This window comes from Schistocerca cancellata, chromosome 2 (assembly GCF_023864275.1).
Source record: "Schistocerca cancellata isolate TAMUIC-IGC-003103 chromosome 2, iqSchCanc2.1, whole genome shotgun sequence".
Taxonomy (NCBI): domain Eukaryota; kingdom Metazoa; phylum Arthropoda; class Insecta; order Orthoptera; family Acrididae; genus Schistocerca; species Schistocerca cancellata.
The window spans coordinates 135,956,067-135,982,502 of NC_064627.1; the positions used below are offsets into that span (position 1 = coordinate 135,956,067).

The window sequence follows — 26,436 nt, forward strand, 5'->3', positions numbered from 1 at the left end:
TTACATTGGTATCAGTAAAAGATCCATACAGTGCAGCAAGTGAAACCTCATGATCTGCAGCAATGCCAATGTCTGTAATGGATCAAAGTTGATGACGTGGCTGCTGCTCACCTAGTAAAAGATCTACTTAATGCAACCTTCCATGAACGTCTTATCTCCAGAAGTTTTCCAGATGCATGACCTACAAGATCATCTGAGATGAACCCATGTGACTTTTGACTCTGATTGTATCTAAAAGAGTGCATTTACTGGAGACACACTCAGTTTGTACCTTTTTTTTCCTGGAGCATCTTGCCAACACCTCTGGTGCTCATACTGAACAAATTATATAAGTGGCTGCTAATCATAAAAGCAACATTATGCCTTGTTTGATCTTTTCTGCCCACTTCCTGTTCCTAATCAATCACATACGGAAACTTTTCTAAACATCTTTCTTGCATTCACAGGGTTAGATTCAAACCTGGTGGCCAAAAATGGAACTAATTTTTGCACCTTAATGAAAATTAAAACTCACATTTGATCTCTGTGAGTAGCTGCACTTTTAATTACGATGAGTCCAAGATGGTGATTAGCCAGAATTCAAGACAATTTCCTTGTGGTGACCTTGCAAGGATTCACTGAACTGACTGAGGACATAAATCTACTACACTGTTCAGTCATATTAATGTGACCTTATAACAAGATACTGGATAACCACATTTTGCAGCATGGACCACTGAGAGTTGAGCGTGAAGAGGGGGAGGTTGTGGAAGGTACCAAGAGGGGTATGAAGCCATGCTGACTCCCATGTTGTGGCCAGCTGTGTTAGGTCTCTCATGGCACAAACAGCCTGATATACATGGTCCCACAGATTTTTGATTGGGTTGAAATCTGGGGAGTTTGGTGAACAAGGGAGTACAGTACACTTATCGTGGTGACCTTCAAACCAGAGCACATACAATGCGAGCTATGTGACATGTTGCATCATCCCGCTGGTAGATGCCATTGTGCTGGGGGATAAAAAAGTGCATGTATGGCTGGACACGGTCCCTAAGGATATATGCATACTTGTGATGATCCATTGTGCCTACCAGAATGATGAAATCACCCAGTGAAGGCCATGAAAACATTCCCCAGACCATAACATGCCCCCCTCTGGCCTAGATTGTTCCCACAATCCAACTGCCATCTTTCTGATGGACCATTAAAACGTGATTCTTTTGAGAAGGCCACCTGTTGCAATTCAGTGGATGTCTAGCTGAGGTACGGGCATGCAAATTTAAGTTTTCATCACAGATGAACAGCAGTCAGCAAGGGTGCCTGAACCAGACACCTGCTATTGAGTCCCATAGGCAGCAACATTCACTGAATACTTATCAGCCCCTTGGTTCATGTGGGTGGCCAGTTCAGCAGTTTCACATCTATTCGCATGTACACATCATAGCAGGTATTGTTCCCGCCTGTCATCTATGGCTCTTGGCGCATCACAGTTGCCTCAACACTGGTTTTGGGTAGTGTCATTTTGCCAAGCACAGTGTGCGTTAACAGTGATATCATACAAACAGTTCAGTTCACAAACTGATGCTGTCTTGGCTTGAAAGCCAATTTATCATGCCCTCTCTAAAGTCAGATGAATGGCTCCATTTCTGTATTACGATAACTGCCCTGTTTACTACATCCCCAATATGCTTTACATACCCTCCCTCTTAGTGCTGGCACTGGCTATCTGTGAATGATTAATGCACAATGACACTGAACATAGATAGTGGTCACATTAATGTGACTGGACGTTGTAAGAGTGGAGTAGATAGAGCTAAAATGTCACGAAAGATAAGACTACAATCATTATACATGACATGTTTTTTAGTGATAACTTAAAGGATTACCTGGTCCATGACGTAGCACCAAGACAGTATACACTTTGGTTAAAATAACTTTGTGACTGACAGTTCAGCAAGCCAAGTTGTAGCACTGAGCCACCAGTCACCCAGTTCTTTCTCAAGTACCACATGCTTACTGTACTACCCGTTTTGCAGGTACATACATAGCCTTGCCAACATAGATGACTTGAAATGTCCTCTGCCACATCATTGCGTCAATTATGAAGTTTTATCAGCATCTACTGTTGCTGAAATGTAGATATAATAAGTCGGAGGAAAAACACATGGTCATTATTGTAAGCAAGTCTAACACTGTGTGTGTGTGTGTGTGTGTGTGTGTGTGTGTGTGTGTGTGTGTGTGGTGTGTGTGTATCTGCGGCTCAGCATCTCCACTATGTGGTGAGTAGCAAGCAACTTTCCTTCACGATACTGTAACCAAGTCAGGAGTTAATAGTACTCACTTGTTTGAATACATCAGGTAAAAAGTGAGATGAATAAAGATAGAGGGCTTGAGAATAATTATAAAAAACTGGAAGGACTGAAAATGAGTAATAAAACATGTACATCAGAATTTTACTTTACATTACTGCCCTCAAAAATATTAATTTTCACTTTTCAGGCTAGGATGACAGAAGTTAAGCTGATTTGCATTCTTAATCAAGTCTTAATATGTCAGTCTGGCACTGGGATTGTGATTAATGACCAGCATCATGCTGAGAGTTAGCTGACCCTGAAGATCTACACAAAGGTGATTGGGCGGTGAGTTCAACCACCAACAGGCCGCAATGCTTACTGTTCTGGAGGCAAATAGTGGTGCAAATCAACTTGAGAAGAATACACTGTGAACTCTCAGTTTATATGATTTACATGCAATATTCTGTGAGGTAAGCTTCAGGTACTGTTTGGAACAAATGTTTTAATTTGCTGCAAAATAAGAGGTTTGTAAATTAGATATCATGACTTGTTGAAAGGACTTCCCCAGAGTGCCCAAGTTCCAATTTGCATTCCTTGTTTCTTTTTTTAGCTATTATCTATCTCATACCAACTCAGTACTATCTGAGTGTTGACCTAAGTTCTTCTCTAATATATTATATATGTAATATTCACCAAACAGTGAGAAGTAAATGTATTTAATAGTTTGAAGTTAGACTAAACCAGGAATTCAAACTGATCTACAGCTTCATCAGTCAACCCTAGAAGTTTAATGCAGTGTCTCTCTTATGGATCACCATAAAATGTGCTCTTAACCTCTCTACTTTAAAATGTAAACTGGTACTCTTTCAAGAATTTTACCTCAGCATCATTGTAGACTCAGAATTTCATGGAAAAATAAGAGGTATGGACTCAGGCCCAGGCAAATCACACCCCAGAAATGTTCTCTATAAATGCAGAATACTACAAAACAAGGAGTTAATTACTACATTGTGCAATTTACTACTTTCATCCTGTAAATGTTCTTTGACCTAGTTACTTTTTCAAATTTCGCATGTTTGGGCTTTCACACTCCAGTACTTCTTACCCTCTTAACACAGTGCCTTATATGATGATTAGGCAGATCAACTGCCCAAGAATAAACTTCAGTAAATTTGTGTTGTGCAACCATTTCAGTGGGAGAAAGTGTTGGTAGTTACGTTCCTCACTCTGTAATCTCAAGTGCAGTTTACATAAATACTGAAGACATTCTGAAAGTGTAAATAGTTTCTATATGCGGTATGTAGAAGTTATATTTCATATCTTTTTAAAAAATTTCTATTTTCTCTTTACTTTTACAAACATCGATACAGGTATGCACTTCTATCAGTATAAGCCTAATATTTAATGCAAATAATTGCATTGGAACTGTCACAAGAACAAACAATTTTATTATATAGAAAAAGTAATTTTCTTTGCTTGATAACCAAAGCCATATGCCATCTGTATTCTCTTCATTTCACAGCATGGCTGGTATAAAGTAAAGGGAAGTTTATAAGTGTAGTTTAGTAATATGTGAGGGATATAAATATTGTACATGTGTGTAAGACAGATTTTTGATGTGAAATTTAATGCTCACACTGTATAAAACTTTTCTTTTACATTAACAGAAGTAATAAAAAATAACCACAAGCTTTAGTAAGACTTTTATTTTTAGTAACTGAGTTTTTCACAGGCCAAATACTGTTTTGTACAATAGTAAGTATTGTAGCATTAGACATTTTGGAACAAATACTTTTTGCAACTGTTTTTATGTAAATTAGAAGGGGTAGCAGTAACCATCTGACAATTGCTTCAAAACATTTCATTATCAACTAATTATAAGATGCTATCAGGCTAAGTAAAAAGCACATATTTCCTTTTATTTCAAAAATTTATTATTATTTTACATATGTCTATAAACATGCTAATGTTGTTGATATGATTGTCACATTTTGGCTCTCTTTAAATTGTTTTGCTCGAAAGATCCAGTATGTTAAAATTGATCAAATATCTACAACTGAAACAACTGCAAGTCAAGTCAGACTTTGTCCCAGTGCTTTCCTTTCCTTCATGTTTATAGTTTCCATGCCAACTGGCTTTTTTTCAGTTTTCTTTAATTCTATTGTCAGTAACAATTTATGTATATAGTACACCCTTAAATATTAAGGATGAAAAATAACAATACATTTTATTTCTCAGTATGTTCAACAGTACAAAATTAAGTATTTTGATGATGATATTTTGAACATTGACGAGATGATGAAATGGAGACAATGTGGTTAAGCTGCCAAAGTTATTTTTTCTTCATTTTTCTTGTCTTCTGACCTTCTGCAACCTCACTTTCTGAAAAACAGATTGAAAACTAATGACTTACAGACATTTTTTAGAAGTTCTGTCAACAGTGAGAATTTTATTTGCATAATTTCACAGAAACCCATTTGATAAAAAATTAATAAAGAGACTGAAAACAATGCAGACATGGTCTATTAATGTCAAAAAAACATACGTTGAAGATTGACAATGACAGATTTGATGATTATCACGAAGATAATTATGCATGCACAGATAGTTATTCTGTCTTGAAACCTCAAAAATGATTTTTTTAAATCTTAAGGTTACACAAATAGTATCAATATCAGTTTTGAGCTCATGGTAAGTCATTACTAGATTGACTTAAGGCTGAAATAAATAATTTAATGAAATTCAGAACTATGTCTGTCCACCTTTTAAAAAATATAAAGTATAGCCTGAAAGTGATGGGCACTAAAGAGAGTTCCTTGTTTCTGCTTAGGATCAGCACTATTACAGGGACATTAGCCAATAGTGATGGTTCACTGTAATAGTCTACCCATAGCTGCGCATGCCTCCGTCTCTTATTTACCCCAAATTTAGTGGTAGGCTACATGAATTACACTTAATTTCAGAAAACTACCATGTTCAGTCCTTCAATTATAAACAGTACACAGCACATGTTTTAAAACAAATGGTATGATTTACAGGGAAGTTAAATTTTAATGAGAGCTGTCTGTTCATATTTTATTTACACTTACTGATGTTTGTTATAGCATGCCGTACATCTCAAATTATCTAGCCCTTTGTTTTATCTGCAATGATGTAATCCATGAGAACTACTCTTTCTGTTGAATCAGAAACCATAAAATATTTAAGTTTAATGTCATTTACCACTTCATATTTCATTGGTGAAATAAAAACTCTGGCCGTACCAAGTAGAATAGCATCCCAACAATGACAAGATGATCATAAATGTCTCCCAGCTCAGACTGGACAAGAATGGGGAATGACATCAGCATCAGCCTTTTCAAAGCAAACATCCTCTCACTTTAAGTACTTTCAAGAACACACTAAACCAAAACTCTTCACTCCTGAATCAGTTCCATTGTCTCAACCATTCTGTCATCTAAGTTTTAATTTCACTGACGATAGCAGGAAATGTAGATTTATTTACATATTAAACACACTTTTCATGTAACATATTTTGAAATGAGATACACATGCTTCATACTCAGGCTAAAAAAGGGAAACTGGCTGTTCCAAAGCTAAATAGTAGTGCATTTTGCAGTTACATTAAATATAAAATTATTCTACCAAGTAGCAAAGGAAGAGTTAGTTAAAACACTGGGTTCCTCTGTTACAATAACTAACACAAAAAGTTATATTCAAAACATCTGTTAGAGTCTGTCTAAGGAACAAACTGGCAGTGCTATATAAGTCTGGGGATAGGACAGCTGTGCCTTGATTCGAGCCTTCAGCATATTACAATTATCTTCGTCATTAAAGGAGAAGTGAATGTGATGGGTGTGAGCCCCAAGAGTACTGAGTGCCATTTGACTTTACACTGTGTGCAAGATTATTACACTTAATTTTCAAAAAACTGTTTCTATCCATTCTTGCAACCATAAACAGATATAACATTCATAGAGCACATTTTATTTATATCCAGTTACTAACACCAAAAGTCTATGCAAATGCAGTTAATTACTGTACATCTTAGAGAGCTACACATCGCAGCTGTTTGTGAAAATATTTTTGAAAATAAAAAGTCTTCAACACTTTCTATGAGAAGTTCATTTTAAAATGTTTGTCCCCTTACACAATCATGCGTTTTTTCCTCATTTCTCAGATGTACTTTGCATGCAATAACTAAGGGAATGATATGCAATATAGATTACTGTTGTATATGGGGGATCCCTCATAAAACTGTTATGCACCACACCCAAGATTCAAGTAACGATGAACTAACTAAAAAAGAATAGATATTAGTGAAGTTAGAAAACATGTAGTTACCTGTTTATAAGAGATGTTTGAAGTGGTGACCAAGGGCATTTCAAGACAGTGGTGCCACTTCACTGGCAATTAGACTAGAGATGATAAACTGGTACGTAAGGTGTACCAGTTTTATGTGGGACACCCAACAGTAATACTCCTACCCAGAAGACAATCATCTAGTGACTGCGTGTTACACAATCAACCACCTTTCTTATTCACCAGTAAAAAATGTAAATGTCATGTGATTAGGGCCTCCCGTTGGGTAGACAGTTCACCGGGTGCACGTCTTTCGATTTGACGCCACTTTGGCGACTTGCGTGTCGATGGGGATGAAATGATGGTGATTAGGACAACACAACACCCAGTTTCTGAGTGGAGAAAATATCCAACCCAGCTGGGAATCGAACCCGGGCCCTTAGGACTGACATTCTGTTGCACTGACCACTCAGCTACTGGGGTCAGACTATTCACCAGTACACCTTTCAATGTCTTAGCAGACCTTTCAAGGGACTATACTTATTAAAAATCAATGAACAAGAAAATGATTCCTTCATTCTATCATTCAAACAAATTATCCTCTTCCCCCAACTCTACATCATTTTCACCAAAATTGGAGCATTATTAAATAAAGACAAGATATTGCAGACTTAGTACATAAAGAGGAAATGATTCTCTCTCCTTGCTTGTTGACAAAAATCATTTGGATTTATTCACAACCAGTTCCACATTTCAAAAAGCCAGTCTAACCATGTCCGTGAATAATATGAAGCATAGGGTGTTCAGAATAAATGTACAATTTATAAGGATTTTCAGCATTTATCACATTCAATCTGCAATTGTAAATAGTACATCAAATGAAGGACAACTCAAAAAGTTTTGATTTTACACCTGTGTGCAAAGGGGAGAGTGTTTAATGACCAAGAGTGATGGACAAATGTGTTGAATTAGTGATAGTTTCATGTGTAGCCCCAAGAAATTTGTTCAGAAGGCTAGTCATGAATTAGCCATTCCAGTGATGTCTGTGTGGTAACTTAAGGAGGCACTTAAAATAATGTCTTTATTGTTTACAGTTGTTACAAACACTAAAGCCTACAGACTACAATTTACATGCCAACATTGCAAACAAAATGTTTCTGCATGATAATTTTTTTGGATCGTGACATCTTCCATGATAAAGCAGTATTTCACCTAAGTGAAAATGTGAGCAAACACTGTGCGCATCTGAGGGTCGGCTAAAGCCCAGAGATGGTACAGTTCCAATGATACTCCCTTAAATTGAATGTTTTTTGTGCCATATCCTGGCAGAAAGTTTATCAGTCTTTCTTTTTTGGTGAAGCAACTGTATGTTGATGTTTAGAACTATGGCTCTTTCCTCAATTTGAAGCAGCTGAAACACAGAACTTTATGTGGCAGCATGATGGTGCACCACCTCACTAGCGTACCTCAGTACATAATTGGTTGAACAGTGCTGTACTCAACTGCTGAATTGGTGTCAAAGGGGGTAGATGACAGCTTGTTTTTCAAGACTTGCACAATCTGAAGCCTTTTGATTTTTACCTTTGGTGGTTCATCAAGAATCTTGTATGTGCCTCTGCTACCTACAATCTGATCTATCTGGCTCTTGTAAGAAAAATCAAATTGCAGTTTCATTTGATGTTTTATTTATAATTCTAAGTTGACTGTAATAAATGCTACAAATTTGTTCATTCTGAAGTACGCTGTATTTTGGATGGCTAACCTGACAGATTCAAATCTTGATGTTAAAGAAAATGTTTTGTTACTTACCCCATACTTTATTGTTGAGTACCTCTCCCAGGAAATAGAGCCCAAAAAATAAGAGCATCAGTATGAGGAAAAATACTATTCTCTGGGCCACATTTAGGACACTTAGTACTGGATAGACCCATTCACCTGAGAGGTAGTAAATTATGTGCACCCTGAAAATATAAAAATTCAGTATTTGCAGTAAGAACACTGTAAAAAGTGCATTATTTCCAAACATATGCAATTTTAATGTACTGTAAGTGTGAACTTATTAAAGATAATAAAAGCTACATGATATTGTAATCCTTACTTACCATACAAGATAAACAATTGTGAAAACTGCAAGACCAAGCAAACATTTTGATCTTGATGGATACTTGTGATATGTAGCAACTGTCTCCAACAGTGAGAATACTAATATGTTGGAATGCATTACATGATTCAGCCACCATGGAAAAAATGTATCTGCTGCTTTTGGGAAAACTAGTTCTCTGTCAATTGCATATAGGCTCCAGAAAGTCAAGCATACAAACTAGAAGAGAAATCACAAGGTAAGTAGCATTCAAAAACTAATCTTGCACACATGATCTTTCATTAACAATAACCAAGCTTCTCATGTACAGCTATCATACTTTCTTAAAAACACACAAAATGGACTATTTAAATTGGTATTAAGTTCAGTAATAACACACATATATTTATAAGAAATTGTAGCAAATAGTTCTGACCTGGTAGATCTACACACATTTCATGTACAGTGCTATAACTTGTACAAAAATTCAAATTATTCATAATAAAATAAAGTGTATACTATAATAAAGTATATACTTGTGCATAATTCAACATAAAACATTTATAATTATTTGTCCCTACACCAAAAGTAAGAGTGGTAGTACTACTACTAGTGGTGGTAGTAGTAGAATCATATGTGCAAAACACCTGTAGACTGAGACACTACTAGATTCTGAACTACTAAGCAATGGGCAGAGGACAAAGAAAAGGTGATTTTGTTCTTGCTTTCATGATCTATTACTAAGATCTTTTTGTCTTATTTGTTTTTCATGTCAGTTTACCATTTGCTTGAGTTCTTTCTTCCTTTTACCACCTATGTTCCATTGCCACCTTGGTACTAAAGTCTATATTACATGTGACTCACCAAGCTATCCTCCTACACTGATTATAAGTTTTCTGGCATTCCCTTAAGTATCTTAAGTCAAACGCTTGGATGGTCACTCCAGAGGCTGCAGCCAATTCCCACATCATCCTTGTTTGACCACTTAAAAAAATCTTCTGACTGGTTTGATGCAGCCCACCACACATTCCTCTCTAGTGCCAACCTCTTCATCTCAGAGTAGCATTTGCAGCTTATGTCCCCAATTATTTGTTGGATGTATTCCAATCTCTGTCTTCCTCTACAGTATCATGGAAGTTATTCTGTGATGTCTTAACAGATGTCCTACCATGCTGTCCCCCCTTCTTGTCAGTGCTTTACACATATTTATTTCCTCATCAATTTTGCAGAGAACCTCCTCATTCTTTACCTTATCAGTCCACTTAATTTTCAACATTCTTCTGTGGCACCACATCCTGAATGCTCCAATTCTCTTCTGTTCCAGTCTTCCTACCATGCAATGCTGTGTTCCAAATGTACATCCTCAGAAATTTCTTCCTCAATTTAAGCCCCAGAACTACAATATTTCTGAACTGGGGCAAAAACTTTATAGAGGACCATAGTAGTGTAACAATCTGTCAAAATTTAATTTTCTTGGTTACACAGAGACAATATCATGTTATATTTATTACCAATTGTTCCTGTTAGTCATTTATTTCCACTCTGGTAGTCTGAATCTATGTATTTGTTAATAATTATAAAAATGTTAATCATTTGCAAACCTAATCAAAGACATTAACAAAAAGCAATTGACATTCACCCATTCGGGTTTATTCAGCTCATCTCTTTTGTCTGTGGGAAAGTTTTTTTTTATTTCTACATGCGACAGGGATTCCCCTAGCAGAGACATCATGTAGGCTATGAGCACATTCAAAAATCAACCTATTATTTGTTCATAAATCTCTTAGAATGTATTAAAAAATGCTTAAAAACCAACAGGGATGTGGTTCAAAATCATATGAATAATTGATAAACCAACATGCACTGGGTGCTAGACGCTTTGTGAAAAAAGTTTTTTTCCTTCAAGAATATGAATTTGGCACCTCTGAAATTGCTGCCTGGAGCAGATACCCTGGTTTGCCCCCTCCTCCCTCCCCCCCCCCCCCGCCACCCCTCTCCCCTGTCCCCAGATCTGGGCCTGACTAATAGACTTCTTTTGGCCAGAAATGTTTTTTTTTTTTTTTTTTTTTTTTGCCAATGCTAGTCTGCTCCTTATGTCCTCCTTGCTCTACCTGTCATGTGCTATTTTGCTGCACAGGTAGCAAAATTCCTTAAGTTTGTAAGTTTGTATGCTTCATAATCACCAATTGTAATGTTAAATTCCTTGCAGTTCTCATTTCTGCTATTTCTCACAGCTTTTATCTTTCTTTGATTTACTCTCAATAAGTATTCTATACCCATTAGAATGTTCATTCCATTCAGCAGATCATGTAGTAGTACCTCACTTTCATTGAGGATAAACGTCATCAGGGAATCTTTTCATTGATATCTTTTCACCTTTTATTTTAACACCATCTTGTACCTTCCTTTTATTTCCAAATTTATTCCAAGAAGTAGGGACAAAAGACTGCATCCTTGTCATAAGCACTGTAGGTAGATTATTTCTTACCATGTTCACAAAAAAGAGTATGAAGCTCAAAATGTCCTTGTAGACTGCACTCTTCATCATCATGCCAGATCCCATAGTTCCATTCCATTATTAACATCTGTTTCATTCTGTCTGATATCACTTTATCAAGAATGTTTGTTGACATTCCAGTTTACTTTCTAAAGAAGTCACTTTTCCTCTGTATCTTCTCGTTTTCTTTGAACAAATATACCATTGATTTAAAAAGCTTGAAATCCTTTTCTGTATGTCACTGTCAGTCTAATGGCAAGCTGAAATTATACATGCTAAATTTTCCTTAATAAAAAAACTCGACTCCATAGCCTCCACAATGTCTTAAATGTAACAAATGTTATCGTAATATACTAGAGATTATGCAATCATTTACTCACAGTTGAGAGTGGGAAAGCCAAAGACGCCTGAATAAAATCTCTCAGACTCCGAATGAATGGTGTCTTCTTAGGATGAGAGTCATTTGTTCCAATGAGATCGTTGATGACACATATCGTGAAGTACACAGTTTGTAATACCTGAAAAGAAGAAATAATTAATTATTTGAATCTGAAGCTGTGCTCAGGGAGGTAATTTTTTATTGGTGAAATAGTTCTGTCATTAAAGTGAGGAAATCATCTAAAATAGCTGCTTTTAATTAAAATTTAAATTGAAAGAAAATTATAACCACTACATGTAATTGGCTATTTTACTTTGTGGGACTGTAGCATGTCAAACAGAATGTTACCTTGACAGAGCTATTCAGGAAAGTAGCTGTATCTACTGTATGGTCTAATTGTTTTCTTACTCAGTTGTGAGGTAGAATCCAGTTTTGTAGGCTTTTGCTACAAACTACTACATAGAAAGATACTGTAATAAGCTTTACCTGTCGCCATTAATATACTCTAATTGGCAAAATTAGACTGCTACCTAGACTTGTCTCTTAAATGATTAGTTATGACCCCTAAGTATATTTAGCATTGTCAAATGCTGAAGTTCCATATTACATGTTCAATGGTTCATAACTTTAACCAGGTACTTATCATATTCTAACACATAATAGCTTGTACATCTCGCATGCCTTTAATACCCTTCAACTGGTAGTGTGTGGTGCACAGCATGTGTCAACTGTGCATAATATAACCTTGTGCATGTTCAGGGCTTTTGATATTGTTTAAAATTGTGTTACCAGTTAATGATTTAGCAGGATCTTTAATTCATTGCTGAAGGTGGGTGTAAGCTCCACAATCCAGATTTTTACTGACTTTTTAATAGTGGATTTTTAAATACACAGTTTCGGTGACACAGTGCAGTGCTAGCTCGCTCGCTTGCTTGCTCTCTCTCTCTCTCTCTCTCTCTCTCTCTCTCTCTCTCTCTCTCTCTCTCTCCAATAAGAAGAGGAAACTGAGGAAGGAAACTGTCTGCGACACAAGAGTTCAGTCACCATGGCTTTGACAGAAATAGCGCAATAATTTCGATAACTTATTACTTGGAGAAACTTAATTTAGCTCAAGACTTCTTATATTGTACACTCGTGTGCATAAGTAAAAAGGAAGAAAGTGACTGACGCACAATATGTCATTGCCAAGTAACAAAGCTTTATGAAATTTTGATTGTACATAGAAAGAACTGCTGCAGTAGAGCACAGAAAGTAACTTCAAGAAAAAAGAAATACGCAATGAGATGAACAGAAATGACACTTTTATTCAAACAATTTCGCTGAAATCATCACGGTTCATATGGTCCCCTGGACATTACAAACAGTGGGACAAGTTTCTTAACAGGGCTTGAGAACATAGATGGCCTAGCATTCTCAGCAATGTCCTCCCACGATAGCTAAAAGGGTGCTAAGGAGTGCTTATAGTAGAACGTTCAATTGCTCCACCAGTTCAGTTGACATCTGTTGGACGCATGTGGAGGTGCTGCAATGCGTCTCTCCAACGCATCCCACTCTTATTCAGTGGGATTTCAATCGTGTGAATGGGCTGATCAGTCCATTCGCCGAATATCCTCTGTTTGCAAGAGCTTCTCCAATTGCGCCTTTTGATGCACTCGTGCATTGTCATCCGTAAAAGCGAAGTTAGGATCGAATGCACCCCAGAAGAGAGACGCGTGAAGAAGTAGTACAGTGTCACAACAACACTGACTGGAAAGTGTACCCTGTTCAAATATTTGGTCCCACCTCTCGCCATGAGTGTGCGTCCAGCATTGTCCAACATGATCCTTTTGGTGGTCTGTGTGATTTGGGGTGAGGAGGCATAATACACGTCCTCCGCCCCCAGCCATTTGATTTGGTCGCTAGGCCAGCGGCGCGTGGCCTGTATGGAACATTAGCGGCAGTCGTAAGATTTTTTTCCCTACATATCTCGGAACATATGAGTCTGCCGACCCCTTGCATGATAATGAAAGTGCTCAATTTCCATTTATCTACCGATTCCGCCAGTTTTGAGTTGACTGCGCCTCATGAACCTAAGGGGTGGTTCTCTCAAACACTGTGTGTTGGGACAGACTATACTTTAGTCCAGTTAGGTGGTAAAAAAATATCGCAAAAGTAACCGGTGAAATATGAGCTGAATGTGACCCAACAGTCACCGGTTTATACTACAACATAAAACTATGAACATGTTAAAGAGAAGTAAAAAACATAATAATGATCACCTATACTGTCTTGTCGGTACTACACAAACACTACCTCATATCTGGTTCTGTGTGTGTCATGCCTTACTCGGGCTCAAACACCAGCTCGCAAAAAAAAGTGTACTATCTCTCACAAAGATAGTTACTTCGTTAGGTTCACATTTCTAACCTTTAAGTCGCAGCAAAGTAGGGAAAGCTGAAAGAAAAGTGGAAGGAACATCTAGAGGTTCTATACAAGTGAGATGAACTTGAAGGCAATATTATACATTCCTGGAAATTGAAATAAGAACACCGTGAATTCATTGTCCCAGGAAGGGGAAACTTTATTGACACATTCCTGGGGTCAGATACATCACATGACCACACTGACAGAACCACAGGCACATAGACACAGGCAACAGAGAATGCACAATGTCGGCACTAGTACAGTGTATATCCACCTTTCGCAGCAATGCAGGCTGCTATTCTCCCATGGAGACGATCGTAGAGATGCTGGATGTAGTCCTGTGGAACGGCTTGCCATGCCATTTCCACCTGGCGCCTCAGTTGGACCAGCGTTCGTGCTGGACGTGCAGACCGCGTGAGACGACGCTTCATCCAGTCCCAAACATGCTCAATGGGGGACAGATCCGGAGATCTTGCTGGCCAGGGTAGTTGACTTACACCTTCTAGAGCACGTTGGGTGGCACGGGATACATGCGGACGTGCATTGTCCTGTTGGAACAGCAAGTTCCCTTGCCGGTCTAGGAATGGTAGAACGATGGGTTCGATGACGGTTTGGATGTACCGTGCACTATTCAGTGTCCCCTCGACGATCACCAGTGGTGTACGGCCAGTGTAGGAGATCGCTCCCCACACCATGATGCCGGGTGTTGGCCCTGTGTGCCTCGGTCGTATGCAGTCCTGATTGTGGCGCTCACCTGCACGGCGCCAAACACGCATACGACCATCATTGGCACCAAGGCAGAAGCGACTCTCATCGCTGAAGACGACACGTCTCCATTCGTCCCTCCATTCACGCCTGTCGCGACACCACTGGAGGCGGGCTGCACGATGTTGGGGCGTGAGCGGCAGACGGCCTAACGGTGTGCGAGACCGTAGCCCAGCTTCATGGAGACGGTTGCGAATGGTCCTCGCCGATACCCCAGGAGCAACAGTGTCCCTAATTTGCTGGGAAGTGGCGGTGCGGTCCCCTACGGCACTGCGTAGGATCCTACGGTCTTGGCGTGCATCCGTGCGTCGCTGCGGTCCGGTCCCAAGTCGACGGGCACGTGCACCTTCCGCCGACCATTGGCGACAACATCGATGTACTGTGGAGACCTCACGCCCCACGTGTTGAGCAATTCGGCGGTACGTCCACCCGGGCTCCCGCATGCCCACTATACGCCCTCGCTCAAAGTCCGTCAACTGCACATACGGTTCACGTCCACGCTGTCGCGGCATGCTACCAGTGTTAAAGACTGCGATGGAGCTCCGTATGCCACGGCAAACTGGCTGACACTGACGGCGGCGGTGCACAAATGCTGCGCAGCTAGCGCCATTCGACGGCCAACACCGCGGTTCCTGGTGTGTCCGCTGTGCCGTGCGTGTGATCATTGCTTGTACAGCCCTCTCGCAGTGTCCGGAGCAAGTATGGTGGGTCTGACACACCGGTGTCAATGTGTTCTTTTTTCCATTTCCAGGAGTGTAGAAAGGGAAGTGGATGAAGATGAAGATGGGAGATATGATATTTCAAGAAGAATATGACAGAGCTATGTAAGCTCTGAATCGAAAAAAGGGCCCAGAAGCAGACGGCATTCCGTCAGAACTATTGATAGCCTTGGAAGATCCAGCCATAACAGAACTCTTCCATCTGGTATGCAAGATGTACGAGACAGGCGAAATACCCTCAGACTTTAAAAAAAAGTAATAATTCCAATTCCACAGAAAGAAGTTGCTGATAGGTGTGAAAACTTGCATAACTATCACTTATGTAAATTATGGTTGCAAAATACTAACGCGAATTGTTTACAGAACGATGGAAAAACTGGTAGAATCCGACCTCTGGGAAGATCAGTCTGGATTCCAGAGAAATATAGGAACACTGATGCTATACTAACCCTATAACTTACCTTAGAAGATAGGTTAAGGAAAGGCAAATCTACGTTTATAGCATTTGTAGCCTTAGATAAAGCTTTTGACAATGTTAATTGGAATATTTTCTTTGAAATTCTAAAGGTAACAGGGGTGAAATACAGGGAGCGAAGTGTTATTTACAGCTTGTACAGAAACCAGACGGCAGTCATAAGAGTCGAAGGGCGTGAAGGGAAAGCAGTGAATGAGATGGGAGTGAGACAAGGTTGTAGCCTATACTCGATGTTATTCAATCTGTACATTCAACAACAAAGGAAACGAAAGAAAAAATTGGAGAAGAGATTAAAGTTTAGGTAGAAGGAAAAAAACTGTGAGGTTTGCCGATGACATTGTAATTCTATCAGAGACGGAAAGGACTTTGAATAGCAGCTGAATGCAATGGACAGGGTCTTGAGAGGAGGATAAAAATGAAAATCAACTAAAGCAAAACAAGAATAATGGAATTAGCCGCATTAAATCAGGTAATGCTAAGGGAATCAGATTAGGAAACGAGACAGTTAAAGTAGTAGATGAGTTTTGCTCTTTGGTCACAAAAAAAAGAAAATGATGGCCGAAGTAAACAGGATATGAAATGTAGACTGACAGTGACATGAAAAGCATTTCTGAAGAAGATAAATTTGTTAACATTGAATATGCATTTAACTGTTAGGAAGGCTTTTCTGAAAGTATTTGTAAGGAGTGTTGTCATGAATAGAAGTGAAACATGTACTATAAACAGTTTAGCCAAAAAGGGAATAGAAGCTTTCGAATGTTGAAGATTAGGTGGGACGATCACGTAACTCATGAGGAGGTTCTAAATATAACTGGGGAAACTAGAAATCTGTGGCAAAAAGAAGGGCTCAGTTGATAGGTCACATTCTGAGACAGCGAGGGATCGCAGTTTTAGTACTGGAGCGAAGCGTGTGGGACGGGGGGGGGGGGGGGGTGTAAAAATCGTAGAGGGAAACCAAGAACCAAGAGATGAATAAAGTAAGCAGATTCTGAAGGATGTAGGTTGCAGTAGTTATTCGAAGATGAAGAGGCTCGCACAGGATAGAGTGGCACGGAGAGCAGCATCAAACCAGTCTTCGGATTTAAGACCATGATGACAACAATTACTTGTAGCATCTTTGGCTGGCCGGTGTGTCCGAGCGGTTCTAGGCGCTTCAGTCTGGAACCGCGCGACCGCTACGGTCGCAGGTTCGAATCCTGCCTCGGGCATGGATGTGTGTGATGTCCTTAGTAAGGTTTAAGTAGTTCTAAGTTCTAGGGACCTGATGACCTCAGATGTTAAGTCCCGTAGTGCTCAGAGCCATTTGAGCCATTAGCATCTTTATGTCAATAACTAAGAGTAAATGTGTGTCATTTTGTCCAACCAGGTAGTCCAACAGGACAACGTGAAAACATTATTGAAATTGTGAACTCATGAGAATACTACTTTATATTGAATTCCTTATGCACTTGCTGCTCTAGAACCGTTGATCTAACGTAGACAACCTGATCAAAAGCATTCGGACAGCTTTACTGCACATTGCTATGAGATGTGTCAAACCTTTGTCTTTATCACAGCTTCAACTCTGCTGGAGACATTCTGAAAGAGGTGTCAAAGTCTGAAGGCAGCCCAGTCTTTCTCAAGAGCCAAAATGAAAGAAGGTGGACGGTGGGGTCTGGAGCAAATCTACGTTGTAACTTATTCCAAAGATGTTTTATTGGCTTGAGGTTGGGACTCTGAGTGGGCCACTCTTTTCTAAAAATGTTAACGTCCACAAACCATAGTCTGACAGACGCTAGTTTATGACAGGGTGCTTTGCCACACTTATAGAAAGAATTGTCTCCGAACTGTTGATCTACTTCATGCAGTACATAATGGCTTAAAATGTGTTGATACCCTTCTGTATTTAGCATTTCCGTAAGTGCAATAAGGGGACTAGGTCTTAATCACGAAAAAGATCCCCATACCATAACACCACAACCTCTGCACTTCGTGGTTGGAACTACACACGATAAGTGATATTCTGCAGGCATTCGCCAAACTCAAGTTCATCCATCGGATTACCGTAGGGTGTAGCGTGATTCATTAGTCCAAATCACTCGTTTCCGATCATCCGCTGGCCAGTGGCATGGCACTTCACACCATCTCACGCGTAGCTTTAGTGTACGGAGCTAACTTACTACGCGTCCGAATGAAAAGTAGCAACGGGAAACAGTACGCGTTGCCATAACAGGACAGTAACTTCTTCCAAATGAATACCAAACTAGATGCCGCAGCTCCAAAATGGAAACAAAATACATGGTGAGAGATTAACACATGAAGGAAATAGTACAGTGTGTATAACGCCATTAGACTTGCTCGAGATTCATAATTTTAGTATAAGGGTAGCTCAAAACGTGTCCGCTTGAGGACTCTGTTGTAGCGCGTATGAAACGTAACACAGCTCCTAAGCGGATTTGTAAGCAGCGACACGTAGGCAATCGAGTAGTAGTGTGGCGTGCGCGCGGATGGCCAAAACGTGTATGGCAATGGACTCCACATCAAAGAAGAAAGCGCGGTAGACCTGCGAGATGCTGGAAAGATGACGTCAACGAAGGAATGGCGGCTTGAGGTCTTAATGAAAGAGACTCGAATGACCGTGAACGATGGAGATTGGGATGCGAGAGGCGGCGGCAGCCGTAGAAACCTCGCCCATATATAGGCGAGGTTATCATCGTCATCATTTAAAACTGATTATGCCTTTCAGCGTTCAGTCTGGAGTCCCCCTTATAAAGTTCCTCCATGATCTCCTATTCAGTGCTAACATTGGCGCCTCTTCTGATGTTAAGCCTATTACTTCAAAATCATTCTTAACCGAATCTAGGTATCTTCTCCTCGGTCTACCCCTACTCCTCCTACCCTCTACTGCTGAACCCATGAGTTTCTTGGGTAACCTTGCTTCTCCCATGCGTCTAACATACCCCACTATCTAAGCCTGTTCGCCCTGACTGCTACATCTATAGAGTTCATTCCCAGTTTTTCTTTGATTTCCTCATTGTGGACACCCTCCTGCCATTGTTCCCATCTACTAGTACCTGCAATCATCCTGGCTACTTTCATATCCGTAACCTCAACCTAATTGATAAGGTAACCTGAACCCACCCAGCTTTCGCTCCCATACAACAAAGTTGGTCGAAAGATTGAACGGTGCACAGATAACTTAGTCTTGGTACTGACTTCCTTCTTGCAGAAGAGAGTATATATATATCCAAATGCGTCCAAATAGGACCAACGTGCTGTTATCCTTTTCATGACTGCCTAAGGACAAACACTGGTAGAAAACCATCGAAGAATGAGGAATGTGTATGGAGCAGCTTGTCTCTCTAAAACCACCGTTTTAGAATGGTAGGCGACAAGGGGTGCTGCTCCTCCGTGATAACGGATGTCCCCATATCACTAATGTCGTATCGCAGAAGTTACGCCAACACAAGTGGTACACATTCTGTGGCCCGGATCTTTCCGCGTTCGATCTCTTAAAAAAGACCTTGAAGTGTCGACGATTCCTGATGAATGCGGATGTGGAACAGTCAGTTACGGATTTGTTCATGCAGCAGTACACGGTGTCTTACCAAACCGGCATCTTCAACCTGGGGCGTAAGTGGGATGATTGTCTCAATGCACACGGCGATTTTCCCTGAACAAGCAAACCGATTCTGGACTGTACGGCCTTCGAACGGGCCGGGAGGTTCTAGGCGCTACAGTCTGGAACCGCGCGACCGCTACGGTCGCAGGTTGGAATCGTGCCTCGGGCATGGATGTGTGTGACGTCCTTAGGTTAGTTAGGTTTAAGTAGTTCTAAGTTATAGGGGACTGATGACCTCAGAAGGTAAGTCCCATAGAGCTCAGAGCCATTTGAACCATTTTCTTGAAGCCTTCGAACGAGAACGTTTGGATCGCCCCTTATGCTTTAGATGAAAAAGGCTTTTGCTGTGATTATAAATGAAATGATCTCAACTTTCTATAAAATGTGAGACAGAATTACGAAGAGGGAGGACGTTCGGTTTGTAGAGCGCTCAACTGCGCGGTCTTCAGCGCCCGTACAAATTCCCAATCTGTACACAGGCCAACCTAGCCACTTTCAGGAATGATGAGGACTACACAAAACCCAGTCCCCGGGCAGAGAGAATCCCCAACCCGGGAGGGTATCGAACCCGGGACTCCGTGATCTAGAGGTAGCAACACTAGCCACTTTTTTATGAATCCCATTTTGTTCGTTTCTTTCGTTGCATTTATTCGGGGCGGACGTCCCATGACATCCTTTAAAGTTCATCGTTGATTCACTCACTCAGTTGAGGGAGAAAGAGGCAGATTAAAATTGTGTAGCACCAGCAGTAACGAATAGCTTTGCCTTTAGCGAGCATTCAATGTGTGGGGAGGGAGGGAGGGAGGGGAGAGAGAGGGAGAGAGGGAGAGAGAGAGAGAGAGAGAGAGAGAGAGAGAGAGAGAGAGAGAGAGGGAAAGAGAGAGAGAGAGATGACTCAGGTTACGGAATGAGGTTCGCGTAACAGTCCGAAACACTAACGAAATTTCCTGCAAAGTTGTGTTCACTGACTTCAGTGCAGAGGACGTTTTTCGTCCTGTGCAGGCAGCTGGGCTTATCAATGAAGTTAGCGGGATAATACACAGAGTGCTCACACCGTAACTCGCAGGCAGGGCCCGAAGCTACTCGGGAGTTGAAACTGTTCGCTGGGCGCCTGCAAGCCGCGAGCTCTCGAGTTTGGCTGGACTGCGCGGTTTTTCGAGAATGTAAATAACTCGGGACCTCTGCACATGTGTGCCGCGACGCTTGACGTCACTCAGCGGTTCGCTGGCGCGAGTCGGTGCGGCAGAAGTGACAGCGTCGTGCAAACGGGTATTCGCGGAAAGAAAAACAAACGCGTGGGGGCTCTCTTGGGCGCAGTTCCGCGCTCTTTTCGCCCGGCGGTTCCCGGCAGTACTGTTGCTGCACGGGGCGAAGACCGTATTGGTCGCCGGCCGTTGATGTATAATTATACAAGGTGATTCAAAAGTAGCTTTACCCACTTCGTGGGTGTAAAGTATGGACCAAAATAAGAGTGAAATGTTAAAGTTTTGTCTGAAACTGCTTTATTTCCGAGATATGATACGTAATGTCATTTGTGATATGCATGACATCACGGGCCAATACAGGCTTTCGCCGTGTCGTGCTCGCCTGCATATCGACCGATGTTGCTTTGTCAACCATGGCCCTGCACGTTTCAGTCGGGAGGCGAGGGAATGTCTCAGAGTTGCTTATCCCCGTAAGTGGACAAGTCGTGCAAGACCAGTTGCTTTGCCTGCCAGATCTCCAGCTCTTAACCCTCCGTGGACTTACACCTTTGGGGCTGTCTCATGGAGCTCGTGTCTGGTGTTGCAACTGAGAGTGTAGTACAACTACTGGAGCGAACTGAAACTGGCTGTGCAGTTGTGAAGAATAAAATGAACGGAGGCTGCAACATTCTTAAGAGTGTTACAATGTCGAGCCTGTCACTGTCTCCGTACACACGGACATAATTTTGACCATGTTCTGGGGTAAATATACTGTGCGTTGTCTTGAATTTCGGGTCCCTCTGTTCAAAAATGGTTCAAATGGCTCTGAACACTATGGGACTTAACTTCTGAGGTCATCAGTACCCTAGAACTTAGAACTACTTAAGCGTAACTAACGTAAGGACAAAACACACATCCATGCCCGAGGCAGGATTCGAACCTGCGACTGTAGCACCTAGAACCGCTCGGCCACCACGGCCGGCGGTCTCTCTGTGTTGTTGCTTTATGAGAAAAATTAATATTGTGTTGCACTTGTGATCCCTACTGTACTGCATAACTATGAAATAAAGCAATTTAAGAAAAAAACTAACGTTTTGTGCTTATCTTGATGAATACATTACGCGCACGAAGTGTGGACAGTTACTTCTGGACCACCAAGAATTGATTCTGCGTTGTCTGTGCTGCACTTGTGATCCCTACTTTACTGCGTATCTCGAAAATAAAGCAATTTCAGACGAAACCTACTTTAATATTTTACTCTTGTTTTAATGCGCAGATTGCACCCACGAAGATTTTACGGTTACTTCTGTAGCACCCTGTATAAGTTGAGAACAGTAGGTATTTTCTTTTAATGTACTGAGGATCCAATACTTTTTTTCATCTCTTGAAAAATTATGCGATTAGGGAAAATCCAACAATGGTTCGCTTCATATCTGGAAAATGGAAAGCAGAAGCTGATCCTGTAATCTCAACAAACTTCGATGTGCACAAGTGTGTGACGTTTACAAAACACGACTGTTACACATAGGCAGCTGTATTAATGAACATTGATTGTATGGTTGGTTTAAAAGAGGGGGGGAAGGGACCAAACTACGACGTCATCGGGCCCTTGTTCCTAATAAAACAATGCCGTAAGTGTGAGAATAAAACGGACGAGACATGTAACACAAAACGGAAAGAAAGGAAAAAAACCACAAGAACGAAGGGAAGGAACGAACCCTAAAAGGAACAAAAGAGGACAAGAAAACAACAGAGACGCTAGAAACAGAAGAGAGTAAAACAAGAAAGCAGATTACAGTGGCTGGCCGACCACGAGAATAAAAAGGAGAAGCCAGCCACTCTGCAACACATTGAAACTCCCACCCTAAAAGTACTAGGGTGGAGGACACAGAGGGACAAAGGACATGCGCTAAAACCTACACAGAAGTATAAAACCCACTCTCTCGAATGAACATTGAGGTGACAAAAGTCATGAGGTACCTAAAAATATCATGTCGGACCTCCTCCTGCCACACGTATTGCAGCAACTCGGCGTGGCACGGACTCAAGTCGTTGGGAGTCGCCCGCAAAAATATTGAGCCATGCTGCCTCTAAAGCCGCCCATAGTTGCGAAAGTGTTGCTGGGGCAGAATTTCGTGCAGGAACTGACCTCTCGATTACGTCCCTTAAATGTTCGATGGGATTCATGTCGGGCGATCTGAGTAGTCAAATTCGCTCGAACTGTCCAGAATGTTCATCAAACCAATCACGAACAACTGTGGGCCGGTGACATGACGTCGTCGTTTGGGAACATGAAGTCCACGAATGGCTGCAAATTGTCTCCAGGTAGCCGAGCATTATCAATTCTGTTCAATGATCGGTCCAGCTGAATCAGAGGTCCCAGGCCATTCCTTGTAAGCACAGCCCACACCAGCATGGAGCCACCATCAGCTCGCACAGTGCCTTGTTGACAATGTGGGTCCATGGCTTCGTGGGGTCTGCGCCACACTCTAACCTTACCATCAGCTCTTACCAAATGAAATCTTAACTCATCTGACCAGGCTTCGTCTAGGGTCCAACCGATCGTCACGAGCCCAGCAAAGGTGCTGCAGGCGATGTCGTGCTGTTATCAAAGGCACTCGCTTCGGTCGTCTGCTGCCATAGACCGTTTGTACCAAATTTCGTCCATTGCCCTAACGGATACGTTCGCTGTAAGTCCCATACTGATTTCTACTGTTGTTTCCCGCAGTGTTGCTTGCCTCTTATCACTGACAAGGGAACCTCCCCATCGCAACCCCCTCAGATTTTGTTATAAGTTGGCACAATGGATAGGCCTTGAAACACTGAACACATATCAATCGAGAAAACAAGAAGAAGTTGTGTGGAACTATGAAAAAAATAAGCAAAATATACAAACTGAGTAGTCCATGTGCAAGATAGGCAACATTAAGGTGAACATCGTCTCAGAAGCACCGTGGTCCCGTGGTTAGCCTGAGCAGCTACGGAACGAGAGGTCCTTGGTTCAAATCGTCCCTCGAGTGAAACATTTATATTCGCAAAGTTAAGATTCGTCCGTTCGTTCATTGACGTCTCTGTTGACTGTAAGAAGTTTAGTGTCTGTGTTTTGCGACCGCACCGCAAAACCGTGCGAGTAGTAGACGAAAGGACGTGCCTCTCCAATGGGAACCGAAAACATTAGTTTGTAAATAAGCTCAACCGATTCCTCCACAGGAAAACACGTCTGATATATTCTATACGACACTGGTGACGGCATGTGCGTCACATGACAGGAATATGTTGTCGACCCACCTAACTTGTACACTTGGCGAATGGGTAAAAAGATTCTTCTACCTTGTCCGATTTAGGTTTTCTTGTGGATGTGATAATCACTCCAAAAAAAGTGATGAAAACATAAGGGTTTGTCACATAAACTGCAACAAATGAATGCAACAGTTTCGCAGTCGCACAGTTTTCGCTGTGGTCTGTCAAAACATATGTTTTTAACGTTTTCAAATTTTACCGTGTGTAGACCGTCAAATCCTGCATATGTCCAAGCAAATCTGAACCTGTCTTGGAATTTTGGAGAGCGAAGTTGATTATATGTGAGTGCCTGAACTTTGATAATTGTCTGAAAATAAAAAATTAAACTTTTCACTCGAGGGAAGACTTGAACCAAGGACCTCTCGTCCCGCAGCTGCTCACGCTAACCACGGGACCACGGCACTCCTCGGCTGACACTATCCTTAATGTTACATATCTTCCACATGGACTACTCTGTTTGTATAGTTTGCTTATTTTTTTCATGCTTCCACACAACTTCTTCTTGTTTTCTCGATTGATCTGTGTTCAGTTTTTCAAGGCCTACGCATTGTGCCAACTTATAACTAGATGTGAGGGGGGTGCGATGGGGAGGTTCCCTTGTGAGAACCTTACAAAGACCGTCGGCCACTGCATTGTCCATGGTGAGAGCAATTGCCTGAAATTTGGTATTCTCGGCACACTATCGACACAGTGTGTCTTGGAGTACCGAATTCCCTAACTATTTCCGGAATGGAATGTCCCATGCTTCTAGGTCCAACTACCATTCGGCGTTTAGAGTCTGTTAATCCCCGCCGTGCGGCCATAATCACGTAAGTAACTTTTTCACATGAATCACTTGAGTTCAAATGATAGCTCCACCAATGCACTGCCTTTTTATACGTTGTTTACACTATACTTCAAAATGGTTCAAATGGCTCTGAGCACTATGGGACTTAACATCTGTGGTCATCAGTCCCCTAAAACTTAGAACTACTTAAACCTAACTAACCTACAGACACCACAGAACACCGTCATCACGAGGCAGAGAAAATCCCTGACCCCGCCAGGAATCGAACCCGGGAACCCGGGCGTGGGAAGCGAGAACGCTACCGCACGACCACGGGCTGCGGACCACACTATACTGCCAACATTTGTATTGTACATATCGCTGTCCCATGACTTATGTCACCTCGGTGTGTAAGAGATTCATTGCGTATTGCAATTGGATAGTCATTAATAAAAATACAACTGTGTGTCATACCACGTTATTTTTAATCTTTATCGAAGCTAGCGCAGCCTGCACAAAGTCTTTCAGAAACATTTAACCTGTAGGCATGTGGCCCATGTCAGTCTTGCCGCGTGTAGTTCGTTCTTCAATCAATCGCTGAGGGTACATGTTAACACTAGCAGTGTCGTAAACAGTCTTCACCGGTTTGTCGCCGGATCACGTTGTGCAAATTCCACAATATTTCCTCGGAGCAACTGTCCGACATCTTCAAGTGGTTCAACCTTGCTGGTGGCTAGGTTATTACTGAGAAGGACATAGCACAGATTTTCAGTGATTGTTCTATGTTTTCCTTGAACGTAACGTTATGGAACGGTGTTGTCAGCTCTAAATTTGTAACGCCAATTGTACCACTCACTAGATCATAAGTGATTCAGAAATCGCTTGGTACGAAAAAAACTGAGCTGACAACCTGACTTTTTGTTAACACTGTTAAGTACACAAAAACGGTTGTTGATGAGTCGTTGGAGTCTTCTCCGTGTATTGTAAACTCTTAGATCAATTCCTCCTATTGAAAATCTCTTAAGTGTAAGATCTTAACAGCAGGTTAAGGAGACACGCGATCTGTAATAGTTCACCATAAATGTCATATATAAAAGGCTTGTGTGTGTTCGTACTACGTCCCCTTTACCACCTACTCGTGGTTGTGCTGGTAGATAGCCCTTTGTCTCATGCTGTTAGCGAGGAATCTTGGTCGCGGTGCGTGGCAGTGGGTGTGGCGAGCAAAAATCCACGAAATATGAAGCAATAAATACTCTTAGGAAAAGCTATACACTCAGTGACTTCAGAACTTTACCGTATAAATGAAAATGCGTTTATTGTTTCATTCATCCGACATAGTAGATGGTTGCGCTGTTTTGTCCTTCAGACTTCCACTCACTACAGTGTGGATGAAATATGTTGAGGACTATCACTGTTAGCTTGCATCCTGAATGAAAGAACAAAAACATTCTCACATACACGGTAACGTTCATAAGTCATATTATCTAGCTTTACCTAAGGGCATTTATTGCTCCATATTTTGGGTGTTTTTTACCCACCACACTCACCCACTGCTACGCACCGCGACCAAACTATCTTACAGACAGGTTAACTGCATTCATAATATCCTTAACGACATAATTCTATATGCATCTCATCCCATATATTCTGGCCTGGGCAACGTCGTATATTTCAGCTACTCACAATGTAAAG

General features: G+C 41.2%; 1 protein-coding gene across 4 annotated transcripts in view; it reads right to left on the reverse strand.

Moving 5' to 3' along the window:
- Positions 1–3,963: 3,963 nt before the first annotated feature.
- LOC126161409 (androgen-induced gene 1 protein-like) overlaps positions 3,964–26,436 on the reverse strand; it is a 244,359-nt gene continuing 221,886 nt past the window's right edge. For all 4 annotated transcript variants that reach the window (XM_049917191.1, XM_049917192.1, XM_049917190.1 and 1 more), the window contains exons 2-5: positions 11,533–11,670; positions 8,678–8,895; positions 8,385–8,536; positions 3,964–4,655 (exon numbers count right to left, since the gene is read on the reverse strand). In XM_049917191.1, the coding sequence (XP_049773148.1) occupies positions 4,606–4,655; positions 8,385–8,536; positions 8,678–8,895; positions 11,533–11,670 (558 nt within the window). In that variant the 3' untranslated portion in view covers positions 3,964–4,605. The remainder of the gene's footprint in view (positions 4,656–8,384; positions 8,537–8,677; positions 8,896–11,532; positions 11,671–26,436) is intronic.